The sequence below is a fragment of the Phasianus colchicus genome, chromosome 2, assembly GCF_987193195.1.
Source record: "Phasianus colchicus chromosome 2, bPhaCol1.hap1.1, whole genome shotgun sequence".
Lineage (NCBI taxonomy): Eukaryota > Metazoa > Chordata > Aves > Galliformes > Phasianidae > Phasianus > Phasianus colchicus.
In genome coordinates, this window is record NC_143437.1 from 883,996 (window position 1) to 900,937 (window position 16,942).

A 16,942-nucleotide genomic window follows, 5' to 3' on the forward strand; every position below is an offset into this window, starting at 1 on the left:
TACAAAAAACACTACAGAAAAAAGTCTTAATACTTTTTCTTGATCAATCAAGGCTAAATCTAAAGCAAAAAATAAAAACTTCCCTTCTAAGAAGTTAGTCATGATGTTTGTACAAAGGGTTGTTCTTTGACCAGATTATCCCATGGGTGAGTTCGGATGAGACAAACTGAGCCTCAGCACAGTTGCCCCTGAGCAGCAGACACCAACCAAGATACCTTCACTTTCATCCTCTTTTCCTAGTAGTAAACTTGTTCCTTGTGTCCTCCTCGCTTACTAGTTTCCTTACCTTGCCTTCCAGACCAGTTTCATGTATTTATAGTTTTAAAGTCATTCTCTGGATACACCTCTTACTTGTGCATAATGATATTTTAAAAAAGAATGCTCCTGGAAAGAGAAGTACTTCAATATAAAGAAGTCCTAGGATCTAGCTAAAAATTTTCAGCAAGTGAGAGATTTCTGCTGTATAATAACAGTTATTTTCCTCTAGAAACTGAGATGGAAAACAATCCAGTTCTTGGGACAAGAATGAAGCTTAAACAACACAGACTATCTACACTACACTTTCCCAGCAAAACCAGTATCACTTGAACCTGGGTACAGTGATTAGTGGTGTCTTTATGATATACTTCTCTAACCCAACAAGCAAACCCTTGCTGGAAATAACCTGTTTCCTCACAAATTCCTTTCAGTGTAAAACACAATAATAAATAACCCCAGCTCAGCATATCAGTTTTGTTCAAGGGTTTATTTATTTTTATTTCAAAACATAGGACCTAGGATATAATCATCAAACACTCAATGTACTCCCAGTTTTATGGGTAACTCTGGCAGAATTAACACTATCTGAAATCAATGCTTTTCTTTAAGGTCTGACATTAAACTATTATGTTAACGTTCCATGGTAGCAAAATGAGAATCTGATTTAATTTCATTTAAGTAGAAGCACTAGTAATTAAAATCACTTGAAGCAGTTTTCTTTTCCAAAATTGCTCAATGCAGCAGTTCAACATAGTCATACTCTTTATAATTGCCTAAAGTGAATGTGCATCGAGTCAGCAGATCACAGCCTCTGAACTTCACTCCCTCTCCAGCCCTTTCAAAGGCCTCTTGCAAGAATAAAAAATTAAATGTGTTTGTGATAAGAAGCCTGTGGATCACATTATAGTGATTAGACTGCAATGTTCTGACCTTTAGCATTTATCACTGGGTTGGTCTCCACCCTGCCATGAGTGGGATTCCACAGTGCCCACTCAAGTGATTTCTTCCTTTCACCTTTTGATAGCGTGAAACAACCAATGCTCTGAGCTCAGAATACTTTCCACTGGCATTTTTAGTCTTTCTTGTGTTCTGAATATCTCCATTTCTCAGTAAAAAGAAATCAAATCACCTTTCTGTTTTACAAGTCTGCAATCAGCAGTCTTAAAACAAATATACCAGTCAGTTCAAAATTAAGCAGCAACTATGTATGTAGTCCCAAAAATGCTGGGACCCAGGGAAGCATGAACTCTGCGGGTTTCTGTTTGACTCTGTTACCAGATGTGCAGAGTGAAGTACTTCATTAGCTGAGCTACTAACTTAATAAAACAGGATCTGTAGAAAGCAAGTTTTCTCCACTGCTACAGTTTTTTAAGTTATGTGCTTTTGGACATAAATGGTGACAAACTGTGACAGAAGCACATCTCACCCCCAGCCCTGCACTACGCCATGGATCCCACCACAGAAGTTTCACTGGAAACACGGGAACCAGTGCTGCCTCACTGGGGGCAGAACACTGAACATAAGCAGCTTACTCCAGAAAGCCTGTGAGTCAGTAATGACACAGCAGCTGTGACGTTCACTCCCTGTCATTCTGTTAATCTTCCCCCTTCAAACTAATATTTAAGCTCTAATAATTTTACTCCACAGCATTTGCTCTCAAGGATGCTACAGACAGGCGAGTTCCCGGTGTAGGTTCTGGTGATTTCTCCCTTCAGGTGCTCACCAGCTGGCTGTTGGAGAAGGTAGCCAAAACACACCTGATGGTGACTACCAGCAAACTTATGTTAAAATTACACTTGATAATATCTTCACATTTGGATGAATTATTAGGTAGTTAGGAGGTCTCTGAACGTCAACGCTGCTGAAACAGTTCAGCATGTTGTACCCCAACTGCCTCTTGACAAAGTCTGATTTAGGGGGGGAAAAAAAGCGTGTTCTCTAGATTACAGCTTGCACAGGGGATTATCAGATGTTTAATGTTAATTTGTTCTCAGCAACTCAGATAACTCTGATCCACGCTTAAACACTGTGCCAGTAAGCAATTAGCTTGCAGGGACACACAGGCTTAACGGCTTGTGTTAGTAAATTTTACCAGCCATTATTGAGCCACAAAGCCTAAGCTGTAGTCAAATTTCAAACCTCTTAAAAATGAAATTAAGTTCCCAACAAATCTGTTTGACTGCCTGATTCAGGAAAGGTACAACGTCCCAAAAATTTCAAGATATAGAACCATAGAATCATTAAGATTGGGAAAGACCTCTACAACCATCAAGTCTAACCATCAACCCATCACCACTAAGCCATGTCCCTACATGTCATCTATAAGTTTCTTAATGCCATCAGAGATGGTGACTCCACCACCTCCCTGGGCAGCCTGTTCCAATGCCTCATCACTCGTTTCCGAGAAGAAATGTTTCCTAATATCCAACCTGAATCTCTTGAGGCTGTTCCCTCTCATCTTCTCACTAGTTACCTGGGAGAAAAGGCTGACTCCTATCTTGCTACAATCTCCTGTCAGGTTGTAGAGAGCAATGAGGTCTTCCCTAAGCCCCTCCTTCTCCACATCAAACAACCCCAGTTCCCTCAGTCACTCCCCATCACACTTGAGCTCCAGAACCCTAACCAGCTTTGCTGCCCTTTCTCCAGATGTGTTCCATGGCCTCAATGTCTTTCTTGTCATGAGGGGCCGAACACTAACACAGCACTTGAGGTGTGGCCTCCCCAGTGCCAGTACAGAGGTGCTGGTCTTGCTGACTGCATTACTGTTGACACAAGCCAGGTACACAGAGCTGTTGTGACCAAAGTGCAAGACCTGGCACTTAATCTTGTTGAAGCTCATACAACTGGCCTCAGTCCATTGATTCAGCCTGTCCACATCCCTTTACAGGGCCTTCCTGGTTGAGAGGACAACCAGGCATGTAAACTGAAAACTTACTGAGGGTGCAATCAATTCTCTCGTCAATAAAGACATTAAAAAGGACTGTAAACAGATTTACTGTAAACAGTTCCTTGTATTGCAGCAAAACACATGGCTCTTAATTTGCATGTCCTTACAAATGACTTCATAAATTATAAAAACCTGCAATTTGAGAGAGGAAGTGCTCAGTCAAGACTGATTCCTCTTGGGCTATTTTTGCTCAGATGAGAAGAACATAACAGAGAAAAAAAAAGGAGAACAAGACAGTTGTGACTCCATCTTGTGATGACACACTTAAAAATACAGAGGCTAAATTCCGTGCTTCTATAAAGATGCACACAGCTTTCATCAATTTCAAAACATATTTTGTTCACACCTAAAAGATAATCATCCAAAGAAAATAAAATGTTGTTATTTTTAATGAATGTCTAATTCTGCTCCCTCTGAAGTCTATTTGAGAGTAACCACAGACTTGACCATATGCTGGCTTACATCTCGAGAATATTAAAAACAAACAAAAATGAGGGAGACGAATACAATGACTAATGCCTGGAGTATGGCTATACAGAGGACGGTCGTGCCATTCAGTGTTATTTCAATAACTTCCACACCAAAGGAGAATGGACAGCATCAAACCAGACAAACCTAAATTTATTAAAGTTAAGAAATGCTGCTAAAGGTTTGTGGAGGAAACCAACCGTGCAAGCTTCACATATGTAGCTTTACTGAAATCAGTGGCACTACACATGTCAAGTAAAATGACTGCAAAACACAGCACATTTAGAACAGATACAGCAGAAAAGGCTCAAACACAGTACATGGATAAAAGGAAGTACGCTGCTTTTAGCAGGAGTTCAGCAGTTCCTCTTCAGACTTCTAGCTGTGTGGTACCACACCTTATTATCTTGGTATGAATCCACAAAATAGCTGTGGTCCAACCTACAATCTAGGCTTGTTCCAGTGGTGGCCCTACCTAACAAGAAAAATATCCTTAATCTGGCTAGAATTCATTTTCTGTAGTTATCCATGCAAACAGAATTGAATGAAATGTTGTTTGTAAATACAGCTATTTTACAGGGGGAATGAAAACTTTCAAAATTATTGCTTCACAACTCAAACACGTTGAAATGAAAATAATAATATTAAGAAGATTTAAAAAGAAATGAAACTGTCTAAGGTAATTAGGGGGCTTAATACCACGAAATCCACAGAATGATAAAAGAAAACTAACATCACTCACCAAGATTCTGGCAACAGGATTTTATAAAACAGTACCTAGAGGCACAGGCAAACCTGGGCAGAACTGGCTGTCCTACCAGCAATGGGGTGCAATAACTACCAGATCCTTTCTTTACAAATCTGTGTACAGCTCCTCTAGGAGAGATCATGATTCCCCAACCTAAAAAATCATTGCCTTTAAAATGATTCTTTACTCTCTTATCTAATAGCACAAAGAGAAACTAGTACAGCCCCACTGTGGGCACAAATCGTGAACTCCTTCCAACCCAGCTGGCTAACCCATGCTACACCAGAGCTAGGGCTGTCCCGGACTCAGAGATCTTTGTTGTTGAAATCAAGGCACCTCATTGGGTTTCTGCTGAGTAAGAGAAGAACTTGTGTTTGCTTCTATAGCACAATGCTGAAGAATTCAGAGTCCAATTCACCAATAGGCAATTCCAAGTTCTGGCACAAAATTAAAGATGACAACAGCATGAGGCCTCCTATTTATGGATCCCCAGCGTTTCTCATTATTGTGTCTTCAACATCCAGAAAGATCAGTAAACTACCATTTATGTGGTGAAATTACTAGAGAATTTAAGGTTCTGATGTTTACTCACGAGGTGATGATACAGAGAAAGTGAAAGTTTATTTTGAGAAATGACGTTGTGTTTGGTTTTGACCTAAAATGCGATAACTGCTTGGACATGAGATTCTTCTTGTACAGCCCTTCATCCAGCTTCTAGACTAATGATGCCAGAAGCTTCTGCAGTGGGTGGAGATGGAAGCACTGCAGCATCTAAGTGTAACTTACACGGAAACTTCCAGGGCAAATGACATGATGTGACACATTTAGAAAGGGCTGTGCTGAGAACACCAGTTCAAACTGCAAGGGACATCTTGTGACCTTCACTTCTCAAACGGGGGTTGCGGGGGAGTACAAGCACCGCTGGAGCTCAGCCAAGGTGAATGACCTCCTGCAAACGAAAGTACCTCACCACAGAGACTACTCAGGAACTAACATCATTCATAATCATGATGAGCTGTATTCTACCTCTTTTCTTACACACGCAGCGCTTTTTAATTTAGAGATATGCAGGGAGTTCAGTTTCATTTCAGTGATGACACACAGGTGGCCTACTCGTGTGTTCTGTTCCTCAAACAATCTGGGGGCACAGAGACTCCACTGCCCCGATACGTGACCGTCAGCTTAAACCAGCCAACATCAAAGGTTTTGCTGCAGCAGGGTGGCTCTGCCTGACCTCCATTTCCAGCACTAACCTTACGCTGGGACTAGCTTTTAGGTGGTGAATCAGATCAAAGAACTGGCGTGGCTCAAAACTAGACTGCCAGAAGAAGAAAAACGTTTGCATTCAGTCAGCCAGTTCCCGTGAATGCTAGAGCTGGCAGAAGGTAGAAGCAGACACAGCAAGAGGAAGGACTGTCTCTTTCACTGCTAGAGCAGATTTGTGCCAGACTCAGATGGCCAGAGGAACTGGATGTGAGCAGTACTGGGAGGCATGCTTCAGATTGTAATTGCTCTCCCCAGCCTATGCTCACACAGCAGCTCCAGCTCCGGCTGAGGCTCACCTGGCCGTGTGGCAGCCACCTTCAGAAGGGCCACAGCAGGCAGGGAATGGCACATGTGGAACTGCCTCGGCATTTGACACATATCTCCCAAAGCTGAATTATAAACTAAAGAGAACCTTGCCAGCTCGTTTTATGCTACATTTGCTATTTCCAAATGAACCACAGCCAAACTGGTATAAAGGAAGAATAGAGAGTCTTGATGTACTATTTAACACTTGCCAGCAAAAGCTGAATATTACACTCTCTTCTCTGCACCTGGACTTCACCAACTGGATAGTGACATTAGGTGACAGGCCAAGCTGTTTAGTATATGTTTAGGGGCACAGCAACATCTGCAACTTGCTAAGCGGGAGAAGCTGGGAACAATGGGAGAAAAGGGCTGTGATAGAACTGTTCCTTCTGGTCAATGCATGCCTGGTCTGTACCTCCGTGATGAACAAGGAGGTAAGTTTCAACCAGCTCCGCAGGAAAAGTAAATAATTATAAAGAGAATACACACCTGCAGCAATCAATAATTTAAAAAAATAAACAGAGAGGACAAAAATGACTAAAATTCAGATGATAACCAACAGTCAAATTCCCATACTACTGTGGTTACATTTTCTGCATGCATCTTTCAGGCTGATTTAGTGTAAGGAAGAGGCATTCTTTGTTTCATAGAGGAAAGAAGCACAGAGAAAACAAACATCCTGGCTTGATAAAAAAAGCCAAGGAGAAAAACAGAAATGAAAACGTCTGAGTTTCAAAAGTTTCATCCAAGAACTACTTCCCCGAATCTGCTGGGTTTGTTTTGTTTTTTTAAAGCCCACCCTAACAGGGAATAAAATTTGAACAGATTTAGATAGAAACATACAGGGACTGCTGGATATAGGACATACATTTAGCAACTTTTGTTTACAGTATAGAAAAAAGTCAGCATTTTTTGTGCCTCTATTTAGTAATTTTCCTTATCATTTTTAGACAATCTGAAGAGAGGCAGTCCTTCAAGCTAATGTACAAACTTCAGCATAAACAGTAAAATTTACATGTGTAAGGGACAGAAGAACTTTCCAAAGGGAAAGCTACAGTGATGTGATGATCAGGACGTTTAGCCTCAGTGGATCTGCTATGCACACCTCTTAAAAAGCTGGCTACTCTCATTCACCAGCACTTTCATCTTGAGAATCTGGTTGGGGTTGGGGACAAATTAAAACAAGTACGTAACTCTAAGGACAACACATTTACATTTTTACACCTCAGACATTCCTTACAAAAGAGTCCAATGCTTTTCACTTTTTCAAACCACTCCAAACTCACAAACCCTTGCTAGCAGTTGCCTTTTGCAGATGGGATGGGTGGTGCAACAAGCCACAGCACACAGCGGACCCTGGGGAACTTGGTTGACACAGGCAGGTGGTGTCAGAGCAGGGAGTCTTACAAACACCTCTTGCAAGGGCCAGCAAGGAAGCTGCGGAGAGCTGTGCGTGGGCAGGAAGTGAGTGCGACAGCGTGGGGACAAGCCCAGCACGGCACAGAGGCAGAGGCGTGCAGGGGTGTCATGGAGACTGTGACGAGTATGAAGTGAATGCAGGGTCAGCTGCTCACAGGCGGAAAGGGGAAACAGCAAAAGGAAAGATTGCGGAGGCAAGCGGAGCTGAAATAGTTTTGGGGTACATGGCAGGGCCTAAAAGTTAACTAAGTGGTTATTAGCAAGAGCAATTGCAAAGAAGCAGAAATCTTGCAGAAACATCAAGTTCTCTTAATCAACTGCCTGGAACTTGGCAACTCTCTGTGTTTCTCAAGCTGAGCCGAGTCTAGGATTTTCATGCTAGAAAAAGGCTACTGCTCTGCAATAGCTCAACAGTACAGTTTTCCCTTAAATTTAAAAAAACATAGTTAATTATCAGTGAGGAAAATACCTAAATAAGGCAATAATTAAGTCAATTGTTGTCTCTACTTCATGTCACACCCACCCACAAAAGCTCTCAACTCAAGAGTGGCTCTTCTTTTAATTTGTGTTGGCTGAACATCAGACAGTACATCGGAAGACAAGGATATAGCACAACTCAACCACTACTAAAAGAAAACACACACCCTAGAAAGGAGACGTGGACCAGCTCCACTGGAGGAGTAACTCTGCTCTTTCGAAGTTGTGCCATTTGCAGCATCATCATGCCAAGAAGCTCCCATTAGGCTGCACTGCATACAACTTTCCTGGTGTGTTCAGGGATAAGAGATGAGAGATTCCTGTAGTAGTTTAGCTTTTTAGAGGGCAAAAATATATGTGATATTGCTTTGTGACCAAGACAGATTGAAAACAGATCCAGTGATGGTATAGAAACAATCCTCTCTCAAACAAGGCCAAGTCAAGAGCAGAAATCTGAGGGGACATCATCTGACTGGCATCATAGTGAAGGCACGCAATTTGCACAGAAGATGCTGAAAGCATTAACAATGGACAAATGCTGCCAGCTAATAGCAAAGATTTCAGATTCAAACAGCCTTCCAGATACATTTCAGAATGACTCCAATGTCATCAGATCCAGCTAGGTACAAGGCACCATCTGCAAACATCGATCTCCTACCATCCCATCCAGGAGTTTGGAGGTTGACATCAGTTGCCCTAACAGTCCAGATGAGCATGCCAGAGAAAGTTATCTTAAACATGCATCTTTATTGAGAAAGTTCCTCCTGCTGCCTGTTACAGCCATGCACTGTATGATGCAAAATAGGAATGACACCACTAGAGAATTTGCATTTGATTCACTCTCCCTTTGCCACCCCAGGCACCTGTGGCAATTTGGCTTCCCTGGAAGACAAACGTCTCTTCACACAAGGAAGTTTGGAAAGCAACCTCACAAGCTAAGCCATTGTTATTACTTCTGCCTTTATAGCAAGTAAAGTTTTCAGCCCATACAGTAAGTAATGCATATGCTGGTAAGCTGCAGACACATTTTGTCTGTTAGGAGAGTCAACCTTCATCCCAGATGGGTACTGAAGTCTGGGATTGTTTCACTGTTTCAGAAGATGGGAAAGAAAACAAAAACAACTGGCCCACAGACACCCTGAAGTTTTCAGCTCCATGAAAATTCACCTGCCTAACACATTTTCCACAGAGCTGAAAAATACTAGTAATCCTGCAGAACTTGATGTTCATAGAAGAAATGAGTAGTGCTAACTTGCAACCTGCTTCCATGATGCACCTAACTCTGTGACTCTTCCCTAAATAGAAAAGTTGGATACCACTCTGGAGGCAAATAAATGCACAAAATAGGATGGATACACTACCACCCATATTATTTAGGATATAGTGAATATAGTGATACTCATCTGACCTTAAAAAAAAAGAAAGAAAAGCCCATATATATAAGTTTCAATCTAACCAAGCTGCAAACATAGTGAATGCTGCTAACAAAAACCTGTTTTGATCAACTAAGCACACACAAAAATACTTGTCACTAATCCTGCTTTACCTTGGTCCTATGCCTCTGAAGGGCTCAGCTCAGCATGGGACTGCCCCGCAGCCGCTAGAGACAAACACCATGGCAGCTCTGCCCATGCTGACATTACCAAGTGCAGTAAGGCAACTACATGACATGGAGAATGCCAGCATCCCCTTACCAGCACACAGCCTACAAGAGCAGGGGGCAGCCCTGAGCATCACCCACGCCAGGAGCTCCCACTACTGAGACAGGGCTGCAGTCTCTTCTGCTGCCAGGCTACTGACAGAAAGGAGCTCAGGATATGACCCAGTGCTGCCAGGCTGTAATCGCCTCAAAAATGCATAGTGGATTTGGAGCTATGTGGCAAAAACAGCAACAATCTATTCTCTAATGATTTTAGTTGCACTCAGTGCTGCTAGGAATAGAGCTCTGTGTGATCACTAAAGTTTCTTTGGTGAAATAGACCTACGTAAGAGGATTTCTGTTATGTTTTTTTAATTCACAACATCAAGATAAAAACATAAATACATTTTTTATTTATTGAATAAAAGAAAAGCAAGCTAAGAAGGCTGAACAAGGAGTTCTTTATTGTCTTGTCTGAAATCAAGATAGAGTAGGCTGACCCAAAGTAAAACACTTATCTTTAGCTTACACTGTGTGTTGAATGACTGCAGTAATCTAAAAACATGCTGCTGTGTGCGTAAATTACTAGAACTAAGGCAATTGTTTTGATGAACTAGACTGACTACAAACAGCTGTCCTGAAATAAAGACAATAATTTAAAACATTTCTGGTTCTATAATAAGTTCAACATGCTTTTTTTCTTAAATTCAGTATTAAAGCATGGCATGTATTTTGAAGCTTGCTAGAAATCCAGCTCTCAGCTCTCTAATGAGGGTCTTGCATGAATTTAGCATGACTTCCGTGAGCATTAAAAAGCATCTGAAAAGTCTCCAGGCTTTTGCCACACATAAACATTAACAATTCCTTATTTTCAGAATTACTGTTTGTGCTTGAAATCAGAGAAGCACAGAAGAGTCCACACATTCTTTTTTTTTTAGTTCTGTAGTTACAGTAGATTATTTGTATTGCTGAAGCAATACAACTTTGAAGTAATTGTATGAATTTAGAGTTAGTCTGAATAGCTATCTTATTTTAAATACATAGTCAAAAACTGTGGGCTTTTAGGTGTTAAAAACCACCTTTCTTGATCTGTAGAAGTTCAATATATCAGTAAGTGATAATGGTGCTATGTTTGCAATAGGTTATTTACTTAGTAATTGCACTGCTGTGTGCATTGGCTTCAATACGAGGAAGTCAAAAAGTCTGGGGTGTGTTTTTTCATAACACGTTTCAGTTTTGAAACTCCTTGATACAATTACTGACATAAAACACAATTTTTCTTGTAGCTACAAGAAGTACAAAATACATATACAACCAGTTGAAGAACTTTGACAAGAACATGGAGAAACTGAAAGGTATAAATTAAATTATTTCATGCTGTAGCCTATCTTTCATAGCACAATCCTTCTGTGCAGTGGATTCAGATGTCAAAGAACCCTTTCTCTACAGAACGACCCATAGCAAAAAAGAGCAACAAGTAGGAAATGCTTAAACATAATTCTTCCCAGACAGCTACTGGAAGAAAAAAAAACTGGAATATTGACATGGTGTTTACCACACAGTACTGCTTTTTGAGGATGGTGACTCCACCTTACCATATCAAATTAGAACAACAAACTTACCAGTAAGACGGTTAAACAGTTAAGAGCTAGTAGTTCATGGGTATTTATGTTTCTCATCTAAGCAGTGTCTCTATGCTGAAAATTTGGTCACACTTTGGTTGACTCTACAACTTGCTGAGTGTTCAGCAACAAATCTGTGCACTGAACATAGCATTTACACAGCTGTGAGGCCATGTTCAGCAAGTTGATCTGAGGAAAACATGTTTTTTTTTTTTTCCCTGCAGGCTGGTTTTCCACTGGAGCAACTTGCTGAGTTTGTTCACTATGGCAACACAAGGCCTCCCTATCTGATGCAAAGGAAGTGGTAAGAGTGTGTGACCAGGGATGGAGGGAAGGGCAGGATGACTCTTCTTGAGAGCAGCCCACAGCTAAGTCAGATCAGCTATCATGTAAAACTACAGCCCATGGGTAGGTGGAGCAACACAAGTTGCCTCTGCCTTGACTGAGATTACCACTGCTGTGGACATCCTGATTGCCTCTATCAGTCCCATGCTTCAAAATTAAGTAAGGAGCAGCTTCAAGGAGTTTCCTACGGACTCAGCTCCTTGAAATAGCTGGCTGAGAGGTCACGTGAGCATTGGTCTTTTGAAAAGAGAAGGAATGGGGCTTTAGCAAGTCAGATTTGTGTCTGTTGTGGAATTGCACTAATTCAGTCTTTCTCCATAGTTGCCAAAATTAGGGAAATCTGATTTCTGAGATACTTGTAGACATTTCCAGGAAAAGCTTCTGTTGCTATCCCATAGCCTCTTAAATTTGCATGATGGCACTGCCCAAGCTATCTGGCAGCCAGCTTACATTGCTACTGTGGGGGGAGGAGAAAAACAGCAACTTTCCAAATAGATTCATTATGTGATGCCAGTGAGGAAAGACTACTAGAGGCACAGAGGGGGAAGAGTGTTTCTCTGAAAAACTGAAATTAAAAACTGAAAAGTTACCACAGAAGTAAAGGCAAGACAAAAAACCAGCCAACCAGCAACAATCTTGCAAAGGGAACTTTTGTTTCAGACAGTCAGATAAGTTCTACTTACCATTAAAGGGATTGATTTTCTTTGAGATTCGCAAAGAAATCGATTCTTTCAGGTCTTTCTTCTTCACACATTGAATTCCCAAATTCTGAAAACTGAAGTACACATGATTACTTCAGCAAGTAATAGAATCATGTAGAATACTAGAAAAATCATTTGCTGAGCAATAACATATGGTTTAAGAAATGAAAAAATGCTTCCTTTGACAAAGGTGTTAACAGGTCTGAAAGGATATAGTTTTTCTAAAAAAAAGAGCAAAAACAATTGAAAAACTACTAAAATACAGTTCTAAAGAGGAATATATATATCTGCATTAAAATAGTTCTATCTGCAGTAAACCCACAGTGATTAAAAATTAAAATATAGTCAGTCTCAGGTAATTGAAAGTGAGAAGTATTTAAAGCAAATCTTATTGATTGCATTAGTTAAGAACTTGTGCTCTTGCTTTTACCAGGGAATGTAAATCTTCACACTGTTTTTAAGATTTTTGATTCAAATAGAAGTACTTTCTGAAATCTCATGTAGCTACGGAAAAGTTCTAAAGAGCTGCAGCTCTTCTTTATTTGCATAAAAGTATAGGTCACCCCAATGCAGAAGGTGGGGGGAGTCCCAGGCAAGCTGACTGTTTCCCACATGGAAAAACCATGACATCATCAAAGCTGAGTGGATGTAAAACAGGAAGCTAGAAAATAAAAATATTTTAAAAAATTCATGTTTCACAATGTTACAATAAGCTCAGAAGATAAACCATGGCAACAGGCTCTAACAATCCCTCTCCAGAACCAGCCACATCTCTCAAGAATAGTACTACATTTCCCTGCTCTGTAAAGACTATCCAAGTTTAATTCCCCTAAAGCACTTTGGTTGTGCCCTATACATTTTGTTCATTGATTCCCAAATTCACTGCAACCAGGTTCCACTTCCAGAGCTTTCACTGGCTGGAAGAATGCTTAAGCTTCCCTCTGAACTTGACACGGTGACCCAAAAATGAAAACAAAACACATCAGCATGTCATAGCTTAGTAAATCGCTCGGCTTTCATATATAACTACTGACACTGGAGATTTGTACTTCACAATCCTTTTTGTAGATACTACTCTTTTAGGGCTTGATGACAACACACAACTTAGTTCTTCTTTCCTGAATATGTACTTTATTCTGCTAATTCAGTTTGAAGCATACTTCAAGTCCACAAACAGGCCTGGTTCCATCTTACAGCCCCAAACTGCCACATAAAAGGCCCAGACTCTCCAGCAATTCACCTTAAGTCACAAACATCAGCTGAGCACGCATATAGAGCTGGCCTCACAAAAGCTGCATGCTGCTTTGCAAGGACTAAGAACCTTTATACTGCCTCTTTCAACCACTGTGGAGGAAACCTCTTGGGCAAAGAAACTAGACTTTTAAGTGCCCCATAATTTTCAGATCATAAATGTTTTCTAAAACATGAACCACAACAGTGCAAGTGTCTATTTAACTACTGTCAAACAGAGGACAGGGTCAGAAAAAACTATCAAGAACCTCAGGAAGCCTACAGGGTTTCACATAAACACTTGCTGACAAGATGCAAGTAAGATAACAAGAGAGGGAGAAATAGGAAGAGAGAAAAAAACAGAACAAAAAACATTTAAAAAAAAAAGGACCAAACATTTAAATCTATGATATCATCCATGTAGAGCGATGTGAGCTAGGAAGTAAAAAATCTTAGTATGCAGGCAATCATTTGAGCTCCAACACTGATACTTTTACTTTGATATATGGGACAGAGGGACCTGATCAAGTTCAGGCAGCAGCACAAAGATCAGTTAACAAGCAATACAGAAGGTTTTGTTCAATTATAACTACACAGGGAACTTAAGTAAGTAGAATACAGCCCAAAATCTGGGTATCATAATTCCAGTTACACCAAATAATTGGGATTCTTTATCTGAGATGCCCAGCAAGAGTAAAGAGCTAGAACCACCACCAAGAGAGGACATCTCCTGCTCACTTATATTGTGTGAGGCTTTTCTCTAACACGGACGCAAAGAGAATGTGAGGACTGAGTCATCAGCCACAAAAATGAAAATGACTTGAATTGTTCCGTCATCTTAAAGCAACCAATGATTTGTTTTAATAAAAAAAATGTATCAAATGCTGGAAACAATTCAAAAAGAGCCTCTTCCCATCAGGATCTTGAATTTCAAGCTGAATTGAAGCTCACTATTTCATTTTAGTACGGAGGGAAAATATTAGTACATAGTAAAGGGAAAATTAGTTACGTATTAGTTACGTATTAGTTACGTATTAGTTACGTATTAGTTACGTATTAGTTACGTATTAGTTACGTATTAGTTACGTATTAGTTACGTATTAGTTACGTATTAGTTACGTATTAGTTACGTATTAGTTACGTATTGGGGAAGTAGCCTGGATACTGGTTTGTTAAAAGTTAATAATCTAAAAAAATTGATAAAAATAATGGATTCCATTATTTCAAACAATCATGAATGCCTTACATGAAATAGAAACACAGCATTACATCAAATAAAATGATTTGATACATGCATATTACAGACATGAAATAAATGCAAATTTGCAAAGCACATCTGTGTGCAGGATCTCTATGGGCTTAAACTTGTGCAACAAAGTGTCAAGAGAAAAAACAATCATTAGGGTCTTCCTGTGCCCAGTAGATGTAATACATAACCAGAAAAGGTGTTAAGCAATTAGGCTTTATTGCTTCAGATCAGAAGCCCTGGAGATGAGAACAGGAAGTAGGATGGGCTAGAACAGCAAGCACTGTCTGAACTTGGGTAAGAAAACATGACCTGAGAAGACACAAGAGATGGTAGTGAACGGATGGTCCAAGAAAGTGAAAGGTCTCTTAGCAACTTAAGATATCGATGATGGCCATATAGACAAGATGAACTCTTTGCAGGAAGGCCAATGAAGATAATGTTACAATAATCAAAGTGGAAGATAAGTGTCTGAAGAAACAGCTCTATCTTTCCGTTATGGTAGAAAAAAATAAATAGAACAATAACATTAACTATTTTCTCCCATTTATCAATTAGGACAAAGTTGAGAACAATGCTAAGAAAAAAAAAAAACAGAACAGTACAATCTTTTTTTTATCTGTAACAGCAAGTGTCAGATATCAGCTGAATGTTTACTATACATTCATGATCACTTGAGCCTGGGCTGTATGTTGTAGAAGTATCTCCACTATTAAAACTGTTTACTGCACCATCAGGCAATTATTATCATTAGACAGACTGTGTCTTCAGTTCCCTCCTTCAATAGTATTCTATTGACTAAACCCACATAAATTCAAATTTTGCTGATATTAACAGAATCACAACAGACTTAAAGTCCTAAGTAAAAGCTACTTACACACTAAAATATTTACCTTCTTTTCTTCCCAGCTCAGTTATGTTTTCTGGAAAGAATTAGCCTACTTCCAAATCTTCTACAACACAAACCATGAACTACAAACAGCTTGTCAATTTTAAACTTCTCTCTACAGCTATAATCAGTCTATATTTGTTCCAATTTACTCTGCTTTCACTTTATTACTTGACTTGGTAGACTTGAGGGAAACATACTACATACAACTGCAGTCTATATATTCCTAATATCCCTCTGAACAGCACTGAGAAACATATTTTATACAAAGCTTTAATTCTTCTTTACTACTTCCATAAATACATCATTTCCCAGCAAGGCTGAGTAGAATCTGTATTTTCACTGAAAAGAAAGACACCACCAAAAAAAAAAACCCACTTAGCAATTGTTGCTGCTGTTTCTATTTGCTAACACATTTCTAAACAGGTGACAATCATCATCATCCAAACAACATGATACTCAGTGCAAGCTTTCCAAGCTTTCTCCTCCAGTTTCCAGAAAATCCAAATACAATTCCTGTGGAAGACATGAATTACCTAAATCTAGGTAATTTATTGGCATTAATTCAAGTGTTGTCATTAACAATTCTATTAGTCATTATTTTCGTATGCTGAATAAAGGAGAGATTGTTAGACTCAAGAAGTTGGACTGACCAGGACTAAAGAAGCAAACAAGTGGGAGAAAGGAAGTGGAGACAGGCACACAGGGAATGAACAAAGAGAAAGAGGGAGATAGGAGAAGAACAGAACAAAAAAAAGAAGTGTGTGAAACACTGAAAAAGGAAATAGCATAAGGAGACCTTTGGACTTCTCTGAGATGGATTAGCATGCTGTCTTTGCTGAAGCTTACTAACTGCCCTCTTAATCATAATTAAATGTTTTAAGACATAAGATTAGCATATCACTTGCATAATTAATCAAATTCCCAAACAAACCACTACTCACGACAAGACTCGCCGTTCGGGCCCAAACTCTGCTTCATAGTAGCCATCTCTGCAGTCTTTTCCAACTAGATCATGAGGGTGTGGCTTGTAGGGTTCATTCTTTGTTACCAATGTAGTTCTTATTTTGACTTTTCCAAAATAGTTTAGAATCTACAAGAATAAGAGAAATTTTCTAGACTTCAGATATCAGGACTAGCGAAGTCCGAGCACGTAGCAGAAAATATATCTAATCCTAAAATATTGTATGGAAGAAACACCACAACTAATAGAAAAAGCTATAAAATAAAAACCAAGACCATTCAGACCATTCATTCTATTTCAGTTCTTTACTGGAAAGCAAAACAGCTTGTAATGGTATAAGACCAAAAGAGGACATATTTCACACCTGGTGTTACAATGTAAGATGCAAAATTCTACCTAGGCAACTGTACACGAGTG

General features: G+C 39.7%; 1 protein-coding gene across 2 annotated transcripts in view; it reads right to left on the reverse strand.

The window, feature by feature from the left end:
- The window catches only part of REL (REL proto-oncogene, NF-kB subunit), a 34,531-nt gene that overhangs the window by 10,039 nt on the left and 7,550 nt on the right, over positions 1 to 16,942 (reverse strand). For both annotated transcript variants that reach the window (XM_031595170.2, XM_031595169.2), the window contains exons 3-4: positions 16,506 to 16,654; positions 12,179 to 12,270 (exon numbers count right to left, since the gene is read on the reverse strand). In XM_031595170.2, the coding sequence (XP_031451030.1) occupies positions 12,179 to 12,270; positions 16,506 to 16,654 (241 nt within the window). The remainder of the gene's footprint in view (positions 1 to 12,178; positions 12,271 to 16,505; positions 16,655 to 16,942) is intronic.